Source organism: Podarcis raffonei, chromosome 2 (genome assembly GCF_027172205.1).
Source record: "Podarcis raffonei isolate rPodRaf1 chromosome 2, rPodRaf1.pri, whole genome shotgun sequence".
In the NCBI taxonomy this organism is placed as follows: Eukaryota; Metazoa; Chordata; class Lepidosauria; order Squamata; family Lacertidae; genus Podarcis; species Podarcis raffonei.
The window spans coordinates 62,500,243-62,521,212 of record NC_070603.1 but is presented as its reverse complement, the minus strand read 5'-3'; the positions used below and the strand labels follow the sequence as shown (position 1 = coordinate 62,521,212).

The following is a 20,970-nucleotide window of genomic DNA, read 5'->3' as shown; positions in this document are numbered from 1 at the left end:
GTTCAATCATCTGCTCATCTTCCAATATGATATCGGTCAACAATTCCTTTCTGCATTCTCTATGGAACGAACAGGCCCGTATAGAAGTAAAATAAATTATTACAGATCAGAAAGGGTGGTCTTTTGGGAGAGGGGGAGGAGGAGAGCATTTCAGCGCCTGTGGATATTCTGAGTTTAAAGGGGCCATTCTTGAACAGAAGAATTTCAGAGGGAGTGTGAAACAACAGGACTACAATTTCTTAATAAATCTAATTCTAATGCCTGTAGCCTGAATCAAGATAATGGTTTTTTCCCCTACTACATGTGTTAATTAGTTTATCAGTGCCGGAATGTCCATGTTACCATGAATGCTGCTTTGAACAACTTGGTCATGCCTCCATGACCTTCTAGCAGCCCCACCAAGTCCAATGGGCACCAGCCACCACTGACTAGGGGCCTCAAAAACTGAAAGTGGCCCAGGTCTCCTTGAGAGGGCCTAGCTACAGCACGTGTGGTAAACCCAGTAGCTGGCCTGCTCCATTTCTAAACCTCATTACATTCCATATAAAGGCAGGCAGATACAGCTGTTGAGTTGGCCCAGGAGAAAATAACGTGCTGTCAAATCCACTTTTCTTGGCAGAATTGCTGCAGAAGAAACTTTCACAAATATATAAATCCAAATCTAATCAGTAACACAATAGTACACATCAATATTTTATTATAATTTACTCAAAAGCTCTTCCCCCACTTTGGTCTTTGTGACAACTGCTTCTCTTTTTTTACCTTCATCCCTGGGGTTATACAACATTTCACTGGAAACGTTCTTACTTGGAAAATTATATGTTGATACTTTAAACTTATCTTTTGCTGACTTGGCTCCGAGCAGTGGCTTCTGCCTCTTTGCCATTTCAGATAAGTAGCAGCTCTTATCAAATCATCTGCAGCTGTTTTAAATGGTATTAGGGTTGCTCTTTGCAATGAACGGAATGGGCATATGGCAAAGTTGCTGAAAGCCAGAAGGTGAAGCTGAAAGGACAGTGCCAGTTCCCTCAACATTCAAGGCTGTATTTCAGATATATTTTCCGATCTGTGGTTCTGTTACTGTACTTCAGAAACTGGTGACATCCCCCCCCGCTCAGACTGGTACAGTATACAGAATTCAATATGCTTTGTTTTATATTTTCTTCATTATTTCTAGCGCATTGCATGCCTTGTTGATACAAATGGATAAACAGATTGTTGCAGTTTATTTAGAAGAAAAACTGGCAAAAGATATGTAGAAATCCAGTTTATCTTTCAACTAATCAGACAACTTCTAATATAATTCACCACTGTATGCCATTAGTCCCTTTGGATATTTTTTTAAAAGAAAACTAGTGGGGATTATCCAGCCAAAATTAAGCACTCTTTAGGTTGGAAGCAAGTCTAATTGAAGTCTAATTATTCAGCCTTATGTGCAGGCAAATCAACAGCTAGAAGTATGCATCATAAGCAGGGAGTTCCAGAAAGTAGGAGCTGTCATGCTAATGGAACCGATATTTTAGCCTACTTCACTTTGCTATAATATTCAGCTTGATAAAAAGTTCTGGAGACTCAAAAACTTTTGTTACATTTTGGTTCATCATAATACTTAAAAATAACCCCTAGCTACGAAAGCAAATGTATATTACCGGTACCTCTTCCCCTCCTTAGCTGATTTAGTGGGGTTTTTCTTTAATAAAATGTTTTTTATGTGGCTCACAGAAAATTGGTAAATGACACCATAGGAGTCATCATCAAAACCATCATCATCAAAACCATCATCATCATCATCATCATCATCATCATCATCATCATCTCTGCTGTTAAATACGGTAAGCTTTGTTTCTGCACATCTCCACTGCCCTATATACAGCTTTTTGCCCTATATAGCAGTTTAATTAGAGACTCACACTTCACGTGAGGGATACTAAGAAGCAAAGCAGAACTCATACTAGACAGGCTTCCTCAGCCTTGGCCCTCCAGATGTTTTTTGCCTACAACTCCTATGATCCCTAGCTAGCAGGACCAGTGGTCAGGGATGATGGGAACTGTAGTCTCAAAACATCTGGAGGGCTGAGGTTGAGGAAACCTGTACTAGACTAAGAATTTACCTCTTATGCCGTAAAATGCTTTCCTTTTCTAATCTTCTGTGAGTCGCATGGATTGTTGAACAGCCAAAATTTGTAAAAATAAGGAAATAAAGAATAAGAATAAAAAATTATTATTTATACCCTGCCCATCTGGCTGGGTTTTCCCAGCTATTCTGGGCGGCTCCCACAAAAATATTAAACAGAATAAAACTTCAAACATTAAAAACTTCCCTAAGCAGATGTCTTCTAAAGATCAGATAGTTGTTTATTTCCTTGACATCTGGTGGGAGGGCGTTCCACAGGGTGGGCGCCACCACCGAGAAGGCCCTCTGCCTGGTTCCCTGTAACCTCACGTCGCAGTGATGGACCCGCCAGAAGGCCCTCGATGCTGGACCTCAGTGTCTGGGCTGAACAATGGGGGTAGAGATGCTCCTTCAGGTATACTGGGCCGAGGCCGTTTAGGGCTTTAAAGGTCAGCACCAACACTTTGAATTGTGCTTGGAAACGTACTGGGAGCCAATGTAGTTCTTTCAAGACCAGTGTTATGTGCTCCCGGCAGCCAATCCCAGTCAAAAGTCTAGCTGCCACATTCTGGATTAGTTGCAGTTTCCGTGTCACCTTCAAAGGTGTCAAAGGTGTAGAGCGCACTGCAGAAGTCCAAGTGGGAGATAACTAGAGCATGGGGAGAGGATGGAACCCTGAGGCACCCCACACCCTGGGGTCTGAACACTCATCCTCCAACACCACTTTCTAAACACTTTCTGAATGTTTTTAAAAGGAGTATCTGCTATCAAACTCTGATTGGATAGAATATTTTGCACCTAATACGTCTGATGGGACAGCCTTTTAAAATATTAAACTAAGGGACAGGGTTTTTTTTTATATAAAAAAGCAAAACAATAAAACATCAGCCTGAGTACAATGAATTCAACCTCTGACTTCTCTCATACTTGCTAGGAATCATGGCTATATCACATACCATCTAAGTCTCTCCAGAATGAGCTCTGCATGATCAGAGGAGAGACACATCCTACCCTGTTTGATGTATAAGAAAAAAAGGAACCAGATCTTCACAAAGTTATCCTATTTTCCCCACTATGTCTTTCTCCCTGATGATAATGCTACCTGCCACATGAATAAAACCTGCATGGTATACTTTCCGACCATCTTCCAATGCTTTGCTCTCTTCATATGTGCTGCTACTAGGAGGTGCAGCCACCAGGTCCTTGCAAATAATTGACCCCCCCTTACATTCTTTTACCTGCTGAATTCTTTAAGAGATAACCCTAAGATTGCAATCCCATACAAACTTACTTAGTGATAAGGCCCACTGAAATTCATGTAACTTTTTAAAGACAGTGGAAGTCTTTAAAAGCAGATGGACAAACTTTTTGTCGGTTTAACCTTTGGATGATACATTCACTTGTTAAAGTAGGAGGACTGGTAAAAGAAACCCGAGAGTTTTCTGCAAGTGGACAAACTTGGACTTTAAACTTTAGTGCTCTACTATGCCAGCTCAGAGCTAGGATCAACAGATAATTGGCTGTATGTAACAGAGATGGGGGAAGGGGGATAAGGCCCACAGTTGGGGAACAGCCATACTTGCATTTTCTGCTTCTCTTTCTCACATATGCACACTGCCTTAAATTATGGAAGATATGCACTTGAGTACAGGAGAGGTCAGCACAGTGTTTTAAGAGCTTTAAAAAACAAAAGCAAAAGGTTGCCCAAATTGTGAGCTGCTGGTGGTGTGTCTTGTTTTGCTCTACACACTTCAGACACTTTTTCACTGTGGTGATGCAACAGACATGCTTTTTCATGGACTTAGCCAGGATTTTTTGGGGGGGCAGGCATTTTGTTAGGGGGTGCAGAACCTCAGTTAGCTATGTATTTTTATTGATTTTGGGGGCAGCTCCCCCTCCCTGTCTACACCCATGTTCGTTTTAGAAGTTCACAAAGTAGCATGGGGGGAAAGAGTCACTTGTCACCAGTCTTAAAATGACACACATCCTATCAACTGCAATCAATGTGCTAGTGAACAGATTGTGTGTCAGGTGTGGAATGTTCGGAAAAGGTGAAATTTATTTGCCACATTTCTATCCCACTTCCTCTCCAATGAGCTCAAGGTGGCACAAGTGGTTCTCCTCCTCTCTTTTTTATCTTCACAACAACACTGTGAAGTAGTTTAGGCTGAGAGGCTTTGAGTGGCCCCAGTGAGCCTCATGGCTGAGCAGGGATTTTAACCCTAGTCTCCTAGCCCAACACTCTGGAAGCTAAATTGAGGGGCAAATACCTGGCTCCCCTGCACGAAGGACATACCCTCCAACATTTCTCAGATGAAAATAGGGACGTCCCATTCCATAATGACAATTTTACTAGTTTTAACCCACACATCTTACTGGGTTGCCCCAGCCACTCTGGGCAGCTTCCAACATACATAAAAACATGGTTAAAACATTAAACATTTAAAAAAACCACTTCCCTTTACAGGGCTGCCTTCAGATGGCTGGGGAGTTGGGGTTGGATAATGCCATACCCTCCAACATTTCTCCAATGAAAATAGGGACAACCTAAGGAAAAGTGGGACATTCCGGGATCAAATCAGAAACCTGGACATCAGAAAATAGGGACACTTGGAGGGTCTGAAAGGATACGACTGACTGCCCTTCCTTGGCCCCTCTGTATTTAAGTATGGAAAGGCTCTTCAGAGGAGCAGAACCACCAGCGGAGATAAGGATGCAGAGTTATTATGTGACGGAGTAAGAACGTCCATAGGATTCCAGCTGCTCCAAGATAGGGGGCTCGATCCGCAGCTACAGCGTGTTCACTTTAGCCCTAGCGCATTCCGCGGCGTTCGCTTCTTCCTCGGGAGGATCAGGGACTGCAGCCCTGGGGTGGTCGATGCAGTAGGTCTCCTTCCACCCCACCTGCCCCACAGGCCCTCCTACCCTGAAGGTACAAAAGAGCCTTGGCGCTTTAACGGAGAGCAAGGCATGGGGGAGACGCTGCCCCTCCGGCTCCTCTGTAGCCAAGCGATTGGTTGGTTCCGCTGGACGGGAATGGGGAGGGGTTACTTAATCTGATGTCACAAGCCTACAAGTGGGGGGAAGGAGTTATTTATAGAGGCGGAGAGCAACTGCGAGGAAGCCTGGTGAGTCTGAGGGAGGAAGCGGGAGGTGCGCGCGCGCGATCGGATTCGGCCTTTTCTGAAAAATACAATCTTCCTTAATTTGAGGTGCGCTATGGGGAAGCGGGGAGGGGGGGAGAGAAGGAAGCGACGCCAGTTCCGGCTGGGGAAGCTGGACGACGAGGGCTTTTTTTTTTTAACCACCTCTCGTGTTCTTCCTTCATTGTTTTAGCGCCACGCTCGGTTGATCGACTCCGCCAGCCGCCTTGATCGTCGCCGGGCGAAAGACAGACTTGCGCGCGAGCACGCACACACAAAAAGAACAGCGGGGAAAAAAGGCCCGACGCGATGGATCCCTGCCACACTGAAGAAACCGGCCCAGAGATCCCCGGCCTGGGTGAGTGGGCGCCGCCAACTGGCAAGGAGGCGGCGGCGGAAGGAATCCGCGGCCGTTAAGGCCGTTGCTGCTGCTGCGGCTTTCGAGCGCTGGCGCAGATCGGGGGAGGGGGGAGGGGGAGAGGAGGGGCTTCGGCGCAGACGCCTCGGTCCTCCGCTCTGCCTGCCTGTGTAAGTCCAACGAGGCTCCCTCATCCCTTCCTTTCTAGGCCTCTCGCCGCCACCAGCCTCCCCAGTGGGGAAAGCGGCGGGAGCGCGCCCTTCGCTCTCCCGGGCCCTCTCCCTTTATATGCTCTCTGCCTTCCTCCTTTTCTCTTCCCTTTCTTCTCTCTCCTCCCCCCCCTTCTCTCCTTTGACCACGTCCTGCCTCCGCCATTGTGGTGGGTGTTGCCCAATCTGCGCGCTCGGCGGCCATTCCGGGGCCTAGGCGGCAGGGGAGGCGGTAGAGTCGCGCTCGGAGGCCGCCGTGGAAGGAATCGGCCGCCTTTCTCCCGTTTCTCTTCCTCTCCCCGCCCCCCCCCCACGTCGGGCCCTTATATGCTTATAGTGAGGCGACGGCAGGGAAGAGAATAACGTGACTAGCTCTAGGACTGCGGGAGGGGGATCGCGCTGTAAATAGTGGGCGGGGGGGGAAAAGCTGTTTCGATAAGTAGAAATCCCCGAAATGGAGGGTAGCGCGACACGTGACCGACGGCGGTTCGGAGACTGGTCGGGCGTCGCGCGTCGAACTTGTCCCAGTCCTCCGCCCCGCCCCCCACCGCGCGTCTCCTTGCACAAAGCACCGCGCTGTTTGCTCCGCGGCGTGTCTGCTGAAGATGGCCCTGCCATGTGTTGCTGGCACGCTTGGAAAATAAAAATAATAGCCTCCCCGACATCTTAATCGAGCCGTAAAGAATTGGCTGTGCTGGGTTCCGGGTTTCAGGGCGCACGTGGCAGTGGCTCTTTAGCAAGATGCCCAATTCCTTCCTCTCTTCAATTATGGAACTAGCAATAGGCTCAACTAGCCAAGCTGTCCTTTACTTAGAAGTATTTTAATTGCTCTGCTTCATCTACCTAAGCAAAGGTGAGGAGTAAGACCTTTATAGGAAAAAAACCAATCAAACTTAAAGGAAAACTTGTCTTTCCATATAAATAAAAAAGTTCCTCTGTATTGTATATAGTTTCACTCCAGAGCACTGTTGAACTTTGACTTGCTTCTAAGGTAAAGATTATACATTTCATGGTTCTAAACTGTTTTAGTTTTCCTCCATAATCTCATACAACCCCCACCCCACAAAAAACCCTGCTAGTCTTAAATCTTGACATTTCTCAACCTGCCAGTTCTTACCTTATGAACCCCTGTGACTAAGAAATGGGTGTATTGATAAGAATATGCTTTAAATGCACCAAAGAGTGGGCACATGCTGGTGAGATACCTGATCTGTCTCAGTTTAGTTCCTGAAAGCACATGGCCAATAGTACATGTGAATGTAGTGGCCTTGTTCTCTTGGAGAAAACATTTGCTGCAGTCAAGTTCTGATGAAGGCATTCACAGAGGTTTTATTTACAAAATGTTTATTGTACCTAAAACATATCTGATTTACACAAAACAAGTTATCTGAACAAAACCACTTTGAAGTAAGCTTTTTAGACACTTCCAGTAATGAGTAGAATTTCTTCTAAGTTGTATATTTGTGCAAGATGCACAAATTCTCTCATTTTACCTCAGAGAAACTCAGACCACAAGATGAGTTCATTCTGAAAACGATCCCAGTATCTTGAATAGCTTTTTACATCTATGTATTAAAGATTTTCTTTTCTGCTGGGTAGCAACCTTTCACTTTATGTCCATACAAAGAAAGCAGGGACTGTTTACTGTACAAAGTTATACACTAGATAAAATGGCACTTCTCCAAATATCCTCCTAGACTGGTATTTTTCGTTGCTAAGTTGTCAAAAAAGCCTTGACCTGTAAAAACAAGATACGTGAATGAGGTATTGAAAACAATTCTGATCAAAACCCTAGGGCCAAACCAGGTATTAAACATTTGCATGTGAGTTTGGCTATAAAATGTCCATGGAGGAGGTCACATGAGGAAAAAAGCTAGCTAATAATGTTTAGCATTCTGCACATTAGATAATCTAACCTGTAGCAGACAACTTTCATGGCAGCAGTCTAATACACTGATTTGGAAATTTGACTTTAATTTAATGGCATTTGATTCATGTGTATAAAACACTAGTCAAGCTTAGTGCAAGAGATCCCTCAGACCTTGTGGGGGGCCAGACTATATTTTGGAAAATAAATAAAAATGAATGAATTCCTATGTCCCAGACTGTCAGCAGGCTGGATTTAGAAAGTGATTGGGCCGGATCCGGCCCCTGGGCCTTAGTTTGCCTACCCATGGTTTAAACAATAAAGTTGTAAGCAAGAAAAGGACAGTCAGCTATGGGCCATTTAAGCCCTCGTGGAATTTCTGACTACAAAAGGTAGATTTAGCTAAATCAAGCACATGGGCTTTAAAAAACATAGGATGGAAGATACTTACTTTTTCCAATAAGTATTCTTGTTTTATTTCATCATTTTTGAAATCATCATTAACATCTAAAACCAGAACTGGTATGTCTCTAAGATGGTCAAAATCCACCCTACAAAACAAAATCCACAAAGTTCAGTGTTTACTTGGAAGAAATATCCATTAACTTAAAAATAAGGAATCTCAATGACATCCCATTTGTTAACCTCTCAGTTTCTAAACTGTTATGTTTATAGAATTTGTGGCTTAAACTTCGAGTCAAGTTAGGGTTGCATCTCCTAAAGACAACAAGCACCAGCAGCACCTAAAACACTTTTAGAAGTATGTAGCCACTGTGCTGCAAGATAACACTTTTTGCCATTTCAGTATGGCATTCTTTAAGTTACCTTTAAGAAAAAGTAGTAATATAATGAGCTAAACATAATAATCTAGTAACAACTTTGATTGCAGCGATGATGAAAATGGCAGGCTTTTTGGGGGGGGGGGAAACTAGCATAATGAAAGTGTCAAAGCTATGCGAGTTCTTACTTCATTGTCTTCTCATAAAGCCAGGTTTCATGTTTATAGTGAAGGTTTTCTAGATATTCCAGTGGAATTCCTTGTTCTTCTTCTCTGCCTCTATGGCGTAGCCTCTCCATGCATTTCTATAATTTTTAATGTCACAATATAACATTTAGCACGCTGAATTGTTATTATGAAAAGTTCTCACGTGTATCTAACTAATCGTTACCTTCAATGAATTGATGTAAATTTATATCTACTTAAACTTTACATATATCTAAAATGAGTGCTACCTAATCATCAGTGTTGGACTTTGAAACATTATTGAAGTGGAAATACTTAGGTATACTAGCTTCTTAAACTTTAATATCAAAACTTTTCAATTAGCTTAAACACAGCATGATTCAAAGCATAGGCTTAGGACTCCAGCCTTCTTAATGCTTAGTAAACTTAAGAAAATGGATTGCAGTCTCCTGACAATGCAAGTAAAACATTGTTATTGAGAGAAGGATACAGAAGATTTTAACAATGCTTTAGTTTAGATGGATATCCTACAAATAAGAATGTTTAAAAGGACTACATAAGCCCATTGTTGTCTCTCGGCAACAGTATTTACGTAGATTCTGTTGACATCAGAATGTCTTGTTAAAAGGTTTGAGATTTAGGTTTACAGTGCTCTTTAACTGAGCAGGACTGTTTCTGGGTAAAATCAAGCATCAAGTTGCTGTTCATGAATATTGGACTAAAAGGTAAGATTGTGATTTGCCCATGTTTAGTGTCTAGGACAAAAGTTACTCTTTAGGGGCCATCAAAGACATTCAAATTTGATTAAGTAAAACCTTAGCACAATACAGGCAACTCCCCATTTGCACACCGTCAAGACATGTGTGACCACTGGCACATGCACCATTTTTGGCTGCGGAACGGTGAGCTTGTGTGCATCCTCCTGTGTGTATGGTGTTTCAGAACACAACCCCTGTGCAAATGGGGAGTTGTGTGTACTCTATTCAGTATCAAGAACTCCTAGTTCTGGTACTAGTATTGCATCAAAAACTAGTCAGTTTGGGGAGAAGGAAGCATACCTCAGGGGTAGTCCTGAGGTAGATAATACCATCTAGCTCTAGGCTGGAGTCAAACTGGTTCAGAAGCCATGCATGCCAATCCTGATAAATTGCCCACTCAGTTTCATTGATGTCTCCTGATTCGAATAAGTTGGAGGCAAACACATACCTGTAATAGAAAAGGCTTTTAAATGCAAATTGATACTGTGTACCTGAAGAGAAACTCAGTGGGTCTTTCACTGTACTGTTTACATTTAAAATGACTATTTTGGATGCATACTTCATATTTTATTTTAGCAAGGTGTATGTAAAGTAGCCCCTTAATTCTACCAGTATCTTATTTCTGTAAATGTATGCATGCTCTTACCTATCACTGTAGACTGATCTCTCAAAAAACTGTACAGGATGTTCTGCTTCAAGTAACTTGGCAGAAATTGGTTTTAATTGTGCTTTAACTCTACTCAAACAGGCGTAGGTCTGGAATGTATAAGCCCATCTTGTAGGTTTGCTGTACAACATCTGAAGTAGATTTCCACCACTCTTTTGAGATGTTGAAAGTTCCTGATAATGATAAAAAAGAGTCTGTCAGTAATCTTGTCACTTGGTTGTTAGACATACCAAACATCTGCTGTGGAAAGTAAAACAGCATCTAGTGTAACCTAAGAAGCATAAAGTATTGCTAAGTTACATTGACTATTGCAACATTTGTGGTATTGCAACATTTAGCACTAGGGGGCCAGCATGCTTACTTACTTCAGACTCATTTTCAGTTGTCTGGATGTTGCACCACTTGGCAATTGGTTCAGGAATTATTTCCCACTCATCACTGTTCCTTGCTAGTAGTTGGACAAATGTGGACTTCCCTGCAGCTGTTAAGAAAATTCAGCTAGTATTAGGATAAGACATTGGTAGCATAATACAGAGACACACACTGGCCTTTCCAGAAGCTGAGGTATTAAAACACTTGCAAGGCTAGGCTCTTCTTTCTCTTATGAATCCTATTTACCCCTTCTTCCCCAAGCTCCTGATTTGGAATGCATTTATAACGTTGTGTAACTTGGTTTTCTATCTCCAAAATGACAAAACATTGTGCTGTGTGGAAGGTATGAGGGCAGAAAATAAGTGTACTTAGAGAAGTCATAGAATCATAGAGTTGGAAGAGACCACAAGGGCCATCGAGTCCAACCCCCTGCCAAGCAGGAAACACCATCAGAGCACTGTATTGGAGTATGTATTGAGTATGAGAAGCTCCAGGTTTTTATGGCTTTCTTACCCGTGCACCCTTTTCATTGAAGCGTTGTATGACTTGGCTGTTTCAATCCAGACCTTTGCAGTGACTTGTCTTAAAAACTAGTTTTGTTACCATTGATTTATTAATGCCCAATATTATATAAGCGGATGTTCCATAAGCATATACAGTACTGTGAATCTATTCAGTAAATAGATAAGGACAGCCTTGAGCCGTGTTTTTAGCAGAGTGTAACAGGCGAACACAGCACTGTCCTTATCAATGTTTAGGCGCCAGCGCCTTAAATCCCGCCATATCAACGTCCGTCTTCCTAGCTGTAATTAGGCGTCGGAAGACGTGCTGCTGGGACAGAGGGGAAAAGAGCACTGCACTGCAGTCCTAATAGCTCTGTCTTTATAAATAGGAAGCCCTCCTTGAAGCAAAGGCTTCATTTTCCCCACCGTTAATTTACAGGAGTTAAGTTTTTTAAAAGGCAGACACCAACGTTCAGACATTCCTATCAAGCAAACATAGGCGGGTCCAGGGCCAGGCACTTACCGATATTCCCTTCAATGGTGATTTTCTTCAGGCGTTTTTGGAAGCTGCGGTCCAACGCACTGGGTCCGACGCAGGGGCGCTTGGCGGGGGGATACATGGCGAGCGGTCTTTGTTTGCCTGGCTTCAGGAAGGAACTGAGGCGAGCTCTTCCCGCGCCTTCGCGTCTCTTCAAGAATCCCGCCTGTGCTCAGCCAATCCATAGCGGCGACCCGCCTCTGCTTTTTCCCCGTCCCGCCCTCTTGGCTCTCCTGCCAAGGAGAGCTCGACCCTTCACTCCCGCGCTCTGGAAACCGCCGCCCGCCCTTCTTGTGGGGAGACGCGGTTGAAGTTGCTTCTGGCAGTCCTCGCCCCTTGCCGCGTGTCTCCCCTTTCACAAAGTGCCTCTGGCACTCGCAATTTCAGGTTGGATTTTTGTTTCGGCTGTATTATTGGGGGCTTTGCAATTGGCGCCTATGTTGTGGTAAAATTGCAATTTCCATGAATTATGGAACCAGAATGTTCCATAAGCAGAATTGGGCGCACGAGGTCGTGTGGAATCGGGTTAAAGTGGAAAGAGGTCGAATAATTAGTTGGGGCTTAATTCCCCGATCATCAAGGGAGTGGCATTAAAGTATAAAGCATGTAAGGAATCGTTAGGTCTGTAGCCCACAACATATTTTCTAAGGTACTTTGAGCGCCATTTGTGTTCCTGTGCCATTTTGAGTTGGAAAAGGCTAATTATACCGACATTGTACATTAGTCTTATACTGGTACAGCTTGCGGTGCCATTGGTGCTGTCTTGAGCGAAATGTGGTGATTTGTCGGTGCTGCCATGTTTGATGGCCATTTCCGTATGCGTTGAAAGCACGTACAACATGGATGACTCCACCGCTTGATTATGCAATGAAGGGTATAGGCCTCGTAGTCTTGCGTGTAAGGGCAAATCAAAAGAGCCAACTTGGAGGAGGGGGGTTGGCTTTGTTCTTCGGCGCATGCGTACGATGAGCGGGGATTGAGTTGGGCAGGCTAAGCAGGACGAGAACAGGATCGGTTGTTGCGGGAGGGGGCGGCGGAATCCTACCAACTTTGTTTTACTCGGAAGTAAATGCCATTAAGTTCACTAGGGGTGTACTGTATTCCCAAGTAAAAGCGCACAGCGATTGGTAGCCTTGGTCTCGCAGCGGGGAGGGGGCGGGGGGAGTTTTGTCTGCCACAAGTCATGCGCAAGTGGCGCTTGTATTTTCGGCGCGGGGGTGGGATGGGCAGGCAGCGCGGCGCATGCGCCGCGTGGGGATGTGCGCGCACGCGCCGTGAGCTGCGTTTTCGGCCACGCCGCGCAAGAAGCAGGTGAGCCCCCTCGTACTTTTGTAGTCGTTGGTCCTGTCCCAGTTCGGGTTCCGCAAGTATTTTTTGCTTCGACTAGCGAGGGGCCTCTCTGCGCAGCCGGTTCTTCGGACTGCTGTCGACGACCGAGGCCTGTTTTTTTCTGAGGCGGCGCCAGGGCTCGGCCGAGCGGAAACGCAAGTCCTCCGTCGGCGCCATTTCATAAGCGAACCTAGAGCGCGCCGCCGCCGCCCGGCCCACTGGGTTCGCAGAGGCGAAGCGACCCTAAAACCCGCCCGCGGGGGACCAGCATTTCGGTTTGCCATGTGTACGTGGGGAAGAGACTTGAGGAGTGGGGAAGAGGGAGGGCGAGCGGCGAGTTTGGGCGGGCGAGGTGCTCCGTTGCCGATCTTCTGCCCCACTCAGTGTGGCGACGTCTTTGTTTGCCCCGTAGCAACAGAAGGCGAAACGGAGACTACGCTCACTTCCAGCATGATGTTAAACACCGAAGGCGGCGAGGGGTATGTCGTGAAAGTGCGAGGGTTGCCTTGGTCCTGCTCCGCGGATGAGGTGCAGAGGTTTTTTTCCGGTAAGAGCCGTTCGCGTGTCTGCTTCTCCCCCCCCCCCCAAGTCTCCATGGAGCAGGTTCCTTCCCGTACTCAGTTACTGTAGTGAAAGGTAAACAAGCTGTAGTTTTTTTCTCTCCATACCCTTTCCTCCGTAAGAACTTCCGTGTTGCAGGTTAGATTAAATCTAGAACTCTGAATTAGAAAAAGAGTAAAATGAACAATTAAGTACTTTCCCCTCTGGTAATAGGGGAAGCTGCCTTCAAGGATATAACAGTTCACAATTTAGGCTCCAATCCTAACCCCACTTACCTGGGAGTAAACCTCATTGGATTCAGGACTTACTTTTGAGTAGACATGGTTAGATTTGTGCTGTGTACTTCAAATAGTATTAAGGACTACAATGCTTAAAACTGCAAAGAAATGAGAACGACAGCTCATGGTAATGAGAACAGAAATAAAGATCATAAGGTTATGTTTCCTTTGTCACTTTCCACCCCCATAATAATATTATGGCTAAGTTAATTTTGCTTTTGTTCTTTTTTGAAGTTAAACATATAATTACATAAATAATATATTCTGTACTGCAGGATGAAACTGTTTACTTGAAAGAACCTTATTGACTTCTATTGAGATTTCAAGGACACACATCAGATTGTAGCTGTACAAGCCAAGCCTTTGCACAGTTAGAAGTCCTTGATGAAGTTAGTGTTGCTTCTGACAGTGTGTTAAACTTGTTCTTCCGCTCTTTCTTAGAATGCAAAATACTAAATGGATCTTCAGGGGTTCGTTTTATCTACACAAGGGAAGGAAGACCAAGCGGAGAAGCATTTGTTGAACTGGAGACCGAAGAAGATGTGAAGCTGGCATTGAAAAAAGACAGAGAAACAATGGGACACAGATATGTTGAAGGTTTGGATTGAATTGACATAGTAACTGACTTAAGTAGCTCTTCAGTTGGGTGGAGCTTAGATGCATGGTTATTCTTCTGTGTGTATGTAAATGTGAACCTGTTCTCCAAATGAATGTCGTGCATTGACCTTTTTGTGCCATGTTCCAAAATTCATTAATTCTAAGTGCCTCTTACAGTCTTCAAGTCAAACAACGTTGAAATGGATTGGGTTCTGAAGCATACTGGTCCTAACAGCCCTGATACGGCTAATGATGGTTTTGTACGTCTTAGAGGACTTCCATTTGGTTGTAGCAAGGAAGAAATTGTTCAGTTTTTCTCAGGTATGTGGGGTATAAGTTCTAGCTATAGCTGTATTGGTAAAGATTAGAATTGCAATGGCACTGAAGTAATGCCTAGCCAACTAATAATAAATAATCCTTGAAAGGCCAATTCTGTATGGTTATGCTTTAGGTGTTTTTAAAGACAAACACAGTAGTTTAAATTATTTGATAATTTGAGAACTGCCTCTAAAACTTAATGTAGCAAGTAAAACTTTATTCCAGTCTAACCCTGCAAAGCTTTAAGGACTAACTAATCGTTAAACCATAAAGTAAAGATTGGAAGCAAAGTTGCCATTTTAACTTTTCCACTCCACTCAGCCAAACATTTAGAATGCTTTCTTAAATTTGAGTGTCTAGGATAAGGTTATTGAATAAATGTTACAACTTTAGCTTGGTTGAATGGATGGAAGGAAATGCTCACATGTGTAGTAGAAGCTCTTTATGACATGTAAAAGGAATACAGAAAATAAGTATTTGTCTGATAGGTTTAAAAATATTTGCTTCAAGGTTTGGTATGTCATAAAGTAATTTGCTCTTAAAAACTCTATTGAAACTGAAATGTTAAAGCAAATGGAAGTGAGCGTTACATCAGAATGTTTGGAATATATTGCAGTAGTCCAGATAAGTGTGAATGTACTCTGATGAATTGTGATAAACAGATCAACTTGCACCGTATTAGATTTCTGTTGAAATATTTTTTCCCAAGTTGTTTTTTCTTCATAAAAGTTAATATGTATATACAGTGTCTTGAAATGAAGTGTTTATGAAAATGCAAATCTTTGATTTTGTTACTAGATCTGTTAAATATTTTGCATGAAATTATCTTTGAGTTTAAATTGATTCTTGTTAAGATCTAGAATTGACATTTTTAGAGGAATTTTTAATTGTTCAATTGAATTTATTTATTAGTAAATTGCTGCTTTAATGTTTTTCTTAACACATCCTGCACTAATTGGAAATAATATTAATCAAAATGTTACAGAAATGTCTTTTATGCAAGCAGGCTGAGTTAAGAATCTTTTAAATAGTATGTAATAAGTGTTTCTTGTTGACATGTTTCTTTTATAATAGTATGGTTTACTGATTCTGAAATTTATAAAGTATAACTTCTGGTGTATTTTAAAGCTATAAGAAAATCATGATTGGGCTTGTGATGTTAATATTACCCCCCTACTGGGGTTATTTGTCCTTGGGTTGAAGGGTTGGAAATCGTGCCAAATGGGATAACATTGCCGGTGGACTTCCAGGGGAGGAGTACGGGGGAGGCCTTCGTGCAGTTTGCTTCACAGGAAATAGCTGAAAAGGCTCTAAAGAAACACAAGGAAAGAATAGGGCACAGGTGGGGATGGATGGTTGGTTGGATATGTCGCTCTTCTTATGGTAAACTGTTATTAAATCCATATTCTCTCTTCTTAAGTGCTCACCTCACAACATGTAATTTCATGCCCTACTAACACCCCCAATTTTATAATGAAACGTTAATTTTTGTTATGTTTGTGCAAACTGGCTGTGAAAGGCTAGTTCGTCTACCCTTCCCTAGACCTCTCAAAACTGTTCATTCTGAACAAGTTTAAATGATATTTAAGGAAGTTGAGAGATTATGGCTTTAAATTTTTCTAATAGCACCAATTATGCCTCTAGCTCTAAAGACACTTAGCATTTTATTACCATAAGAAAATGTGATTACTAAACTTGTTCTATATATTGATGTAACATTTTCTTGTATAATTTTTCACATAAACACATAATTTCCAAAAATGTCACAAAGGGATTTATTCTAAGTTTTGTGACGTATTAATTGAAGCATGCACCTTTTTTGCATTTGCTGATTTGCTATGCAAACGCATAGGATGGGCTCATGAGCACATAGTGCTTTTTGGAGTGTGTTGATGGATTGGAATTCTGGCGGAGGCTGGATTTCTAACCCTCTTGCATATTGCCATATGAGCAAAATATGGGTGCTGTTGAGTGGACATTAGTCCCTCCAAGTTCTGATTCTTCAGAAGCTTAAACTAGTTTGCTCTCCCTAACCCTTAAGGTTGGGATATCTTAATGAGCAACCTCAAACTGATTTACTGAATTAGCCTTGGATTATTTTCTATGACTTAACGTAAAAATTCTGGCTTAAAATTGCCAGTTCCAAGGCTGTGGTATTGTAATGTATTATATTGTATAACCTAATATGCAAATTTTAAAAAAACTCAACTAGTTTTATGTGTGTGAACCTTTTAGGTACATTGAAATCTTCAAGAGTAGCAGAGCAGAAGTGCGCACTCATTATGATCCTCCTCGCAAGCTTATGGCCATGCAGAGGCCAGGTCCTTATGACCGGCCGGGCGTGGGAAGAGGCTACAACAGCCTTGGTAGAGGAAGTGGTTTTGAAAGAATGAGACGTGGTGCATATGGAGGAGGTAAATATATAGAGCTTTCTTATTCAAAAACAGATAGTTCTGTTGGAAGATCATTTTCAACATAACTCTAAATTGTGGGTTGCAGGTTATGGTGGTTATGATGACTATAATGGATATAATGATGGCTATGGCTTTGGATCGGATCGATTTGGAAGAGGTAAGAATTCTTGATTAGGGCAATTGAGGAAACTTGTCCTACATACAAAAGATTTAGAATGGACTGTTTCCACAGGGATGTCAGACCACAGGTATGGGGATGGATCCTCTACTTTCCAAAGCACAACTGGTCACTGTGTGCACATGAGAGGATTACCTTACAGAGCTACAGAGAACGACATTTACAATGTAAGTGACTGTCTTGACATTTTTATTTGGATTTGTTGCTGCAGAACATTGCCTGAGAAATTTTCATTGAGTTAATGACTGTCTTTTCTACCTAGTTCTTCTCGCCTCTTAATCCTGTAAGAGTACACATTGAAATTGGGCCTGATGGTCGAGTAACAGGAGAAGCAGATGTTGAGTTCGCTACTCATGAGGATGCTGTTGCTGCAATGTCCAAAGACAAAGCAAATATGCGTAAGTTAAAGCTCCCCTGCAGATGTATGCACTTTTTTTAAAAAACTGTAGAGTAGAATGAATCAGTTTACTATACTGGCTTTGCTTGTTAACATTGTGGTAACTTGGTGAGAGCGTGATGTTCACTACTGCTCATGATTCTCAGAATTGAATAGCCTTCAAGTTTTGCATCAAGTTGGCTAAGTTCTTTGTACTGTACATGAGGTAAGTTGAACTGTTTGTGTTCAGAGCATTGCTATTTTTTCTTTCCTTAGAACACCGATATGTAGAACTCTTCTTGAATTCCACAGCTGGAGGAAGTGGTGGTGCATATGGCAGTCAAATGATGGGAGCAATGGGTAGGTGTAAGCAATTCAGTTTCATGTTGTCCCGCTGATGTTTAACAAAACTGGCTAATTTTTACAGTTCTGCTTATTCTCAATGGCCTAAAACTAATATTCAACATTCTGTCTTAATCACAGTCAAGGAAACAGAAGGGGTAGTTCAAGATTGGAACACGAACACATTGGCAGGTATATAAAACTTTTGGGTCTACATTTTGACAATTAGAATGCATGTGTGAATGGTAGTATGAATGGTTTCCAAGGTGCAGAGTGGTAACATTGGGTGCTTGGGGGAAGAGATGCTTGTTGTCCGTAATGTTGCTACAGTTTTCTACCTACAGCAGTCACTGCTGGGAGGGTGAGGGTAGGAATGTTGAATAGAAGGTAGAATTAAACTGGCAAAGATTGTACCACAATGGTGGTTCCTCTTATTGGATGTCCTGTTAACTTGAATATTCAGTAAAACCAAAACTTCAGAAGCTTGGTTTGCTTGTACTAAAAAGTTTTATTCTGAAGTGGTGGTTCGTTTTATTTGTATGTGGTGCATATGCTGTTTTAGTAGCACTTTACAGAATGGCTTTGTGCTTTACAAGGTACAATTAAGTTAAAAAAGCAAACTTCATATCCTCAACTGCAAAAGAGTTTTGCAGAGATGTGAAATGGGTTACCAGCTGTATTTTGCATTTAGTTTGTACAAAAATGTAGAAAGGTGTTCTGTGTCAGGTGCAGGTTTCCTAGTCACAGCTTGGAAAGACTAACTTCTTTTGGCACCTCCCCTGAGCTGTTTAAAGCTACATATACAAAAGGATTTGTGTTGTCTGTTAGCCACATAATGAAGGCTATGCTCTATATTGCCAAATGCTGCTTCAGATTAAGTCAATAGGTTTGAAATGAGTGGTGGACTCGATGGCCCTTGTGGTCTCTTCCAACTCTATGATTCTATGAAATAAAATAGCAGTTTCGGGGGGGGGGGAACACCCTCCTCTGCTTCTAACTCAATTGTTCATATAATTTGAAAACCCCGGTGCTATAAGAATCTATAAATTGCTTATCTGCAAATAAATTCCTGAGTGAAGAGCAAATTAGGAAGAATCTTCTCAAAATAAAGTTCAGGTACACAGTGAACTAGGAGCAGACTTGCCTTTTTAAAGTAGCATGTAGGCATATGCTTTTTGTGGAAGGTGACTGTAGCCAAGGTCTTAACATGTGTGTCCTTAACTTGAAAGGAAGCCAATCCAGTTACGGTGGTCCAGCTAACCAGCAGTTGAGTGGGGGTTATGGAGGAGGCTATGGTGGTCAAAGCAGCATGAGCGGATATGGTAAGATGTTTTTATTAGTCTTGGATGTGTTATGCAGTTAGCTACCCACCTAATGCAAGGATCAACTTGTCTTGAAAAAGTTAAGTTAAAATATTGTCCAAATACTTGGTTTCAGCTAGAAAATCAGTTTAGATGAGCGAGCAGGAAAAGCTTTCAGTGACTAGATTTTTTTAAAAAAACAACACTTAAAAGATGATGTTGGGTGATGCAGAGTTGGATCCAGTCTATATGAAGTTAGCCTGCCACTTCCATTGTGTGATAGTACAGGATCTAAAGCAGGTTATAAGGATAACTTGGGGGTGAGGGAAATGTGGTGCCATGTATGTAAGTGAGTGCACTGAATTGTCTTATTTGTTATCTGTCTTAGGTAACCAGAGTGCAATGAACAGCAGCTACTACAGCAGTGGGAATCGTGCATCCATGGGAGTGAATGGCATGGCTGGAATGTCGAACATGTCCAACATGAGTGGAGGCTGGGGAATGTAACTGGTCTCCTAATTTTTGGTCAACCTTTTTTAAGAAAACAAAACAAACTAAGTTTAACAGTTTTGCAATACAAGCTTGTGATTTATGCTTTACTTGTAAGTGAAATCAGGATCATTTTAAAACATTCAGGTTCAGTATTTTTGAATATGCTGAAACATTCATCTAGGATATAAGTCAAGTAAAGAAGTTCCTGTTAAACAATTTTCAGCTTTTTTCCAGTTTTTGTTGTAGGAGTGTATTTGAGCAGTAAGCGTATTTAGGTTAAAGCTGTTTCAATTATGTTAAATGTTGCTCTTATACCATATAACACCAGACACTGTTTTCAGAGCATGTTCAAGAACATGCCTTTTTGTACAAACAAGATATAGGAGCTGTGTTGGAATCTCAAAAGTGAACATTTGGCATGTTAGTTCTAGTTTTTTCTTTTTAATATCTTGTAAGGCGCATTTAAGCTTTTTAAGTTAATGGGGAAATGTGAGACGCAATACGGCTACCTTTAGGATTTTGGTCTTGGTGTTCGTATGAAATCTGAGGCCTTGATTTAATCTTTCATTGTATTGTGATTTACTTTTAGGTGTTTGCGCTTAAGTGAAAATTGTTAAAATAAAACTTCCTTTTAAAAACTGGAACCTCTCTTGATTTGAAATGTGCACTGTGTTGCCAGCAGCAATTGATACACTGATTACTGCCACCAGTTTAGTAGTTTCATCCAGCAGCAGAAAGTTGCTGTTTGCAAAGTCAAGAGTTGTCAATAACCACTGAAACAGAACTTGACAAAGAATGTAAACGCTAATGCTGAAGAAGAGCAGTCATAACCCACTACTATTCTCTATTTACCTATTACTTAAAATAGTTGGATGTTCTGGTTAGCTTGTGTAGATTTAGGGAACAGGGAACTACTTGGGGTGCATTTCATTCCCACATGTGCCTGTGTCACATGACTGCTGTTACCTATAAGGACTGGTGTAGACCAACTTAAACCTGAATGGAAACCAGGAGGCTTAAGGGCTACACAGGGTTCTCTCCAATGAAGTCATCCTGTTACAAGAGGATCTTGTGCTAACAGGAGGGTTCCATCTCCCTATAACAGCCCCAACCAGTCTGCTCTGGAGGTTGGGAAAACCCCCAGAAGAGATGTTTACAGGTGGAAGTCCTGCTAATGGACATCATCACTGCATACACCACTGTTTCACATTTCTTTGAACTTTCACAAATGAAAGAAAAAGATCCTCACTTTGCTTTGACATGTTTGTTGGCTTCTGACTCCATTGCAGTTC

At 42.3% G+C, this 20,970-nt stretch overlaps 2 protein-coding genes across 11 annotated transcripts; one reads left to right on the top strand and one right to left on the bottom strand.

Annotated features, from left to right (window-relative positions):
- Positions 1-5,117: 5,117 nt before the first annotated feature.
- Positions 5,118-20,322, top strand: HNRNPH1 (heterogeneous nuclear ribonucleoprotein H1). Of its 10 annotated transcripts, none has more exons than XM_053376983.1 (14): positions 5,118-5,241; positions 5,450-5,614; positions 13,240-13,368; positions 14,102-14,257; positions 14,435-14,578; positions 15,779-15,917; positions 16,811-16,989; positions 17,075-17,146; positions 17,204-17,334; positions 17,430-17,565; positions 17,820-17,903; positions 18,027-18,077; positions 19,115-19,207; positions 19,575-20,322. In XM_053376983.1, exons 2-14 carry the CDS (start codon positions 5,566-5,568, stop codon positions 19,691-19,693), a joined length of 1,482 nt encoding a protein of 493 aa, XP_053232958.1. In that variant the 5' UTR covers positions 5,118-5,241; positions 5,450-5,565; the 3' UTR covers positions 19,694-20,322. The 10 variants fall into 10 exon arrangements, with proteins under 10 accessions (XP_053232958.1, XP_053232959.1, XP_053232955.1 ...); XM_053376984.1 differs by having other exon boundaries at positions 13,234-13,368; positions 17,222-17,334; XM_053376980.1 differs by having other exon boundaries at positions 13,234-13,368.
- Positions 7,127-11,657, bottom strand: LOC128407943 (deoxycytidine kinase 2-like). The gene is made up of 7 exons (XM_053376999.1): positions 11,478-11,657; positions 10,445-10,560; positions 10,059-10,252; positions 9,713-9,860; positions 8,658-8,773; positions 8,142-8,241; positions 7,127-7,561 (listed from the first exon to the last, which is right to left on the bottom strand). Exons 1-7 carry the CDS (start codon positions 11,572-11,574, stop codon positions 7,538-7,540), a joined length of 795 nt encoding a protein of 264 aa, XP_053232974.1. The 5' UTR covers positions 11,575-11,657; the 3' UTR covers positions 7,127-7,537.
- Positions 20,323-20,970: the final 648 nt, after the last annotated feature.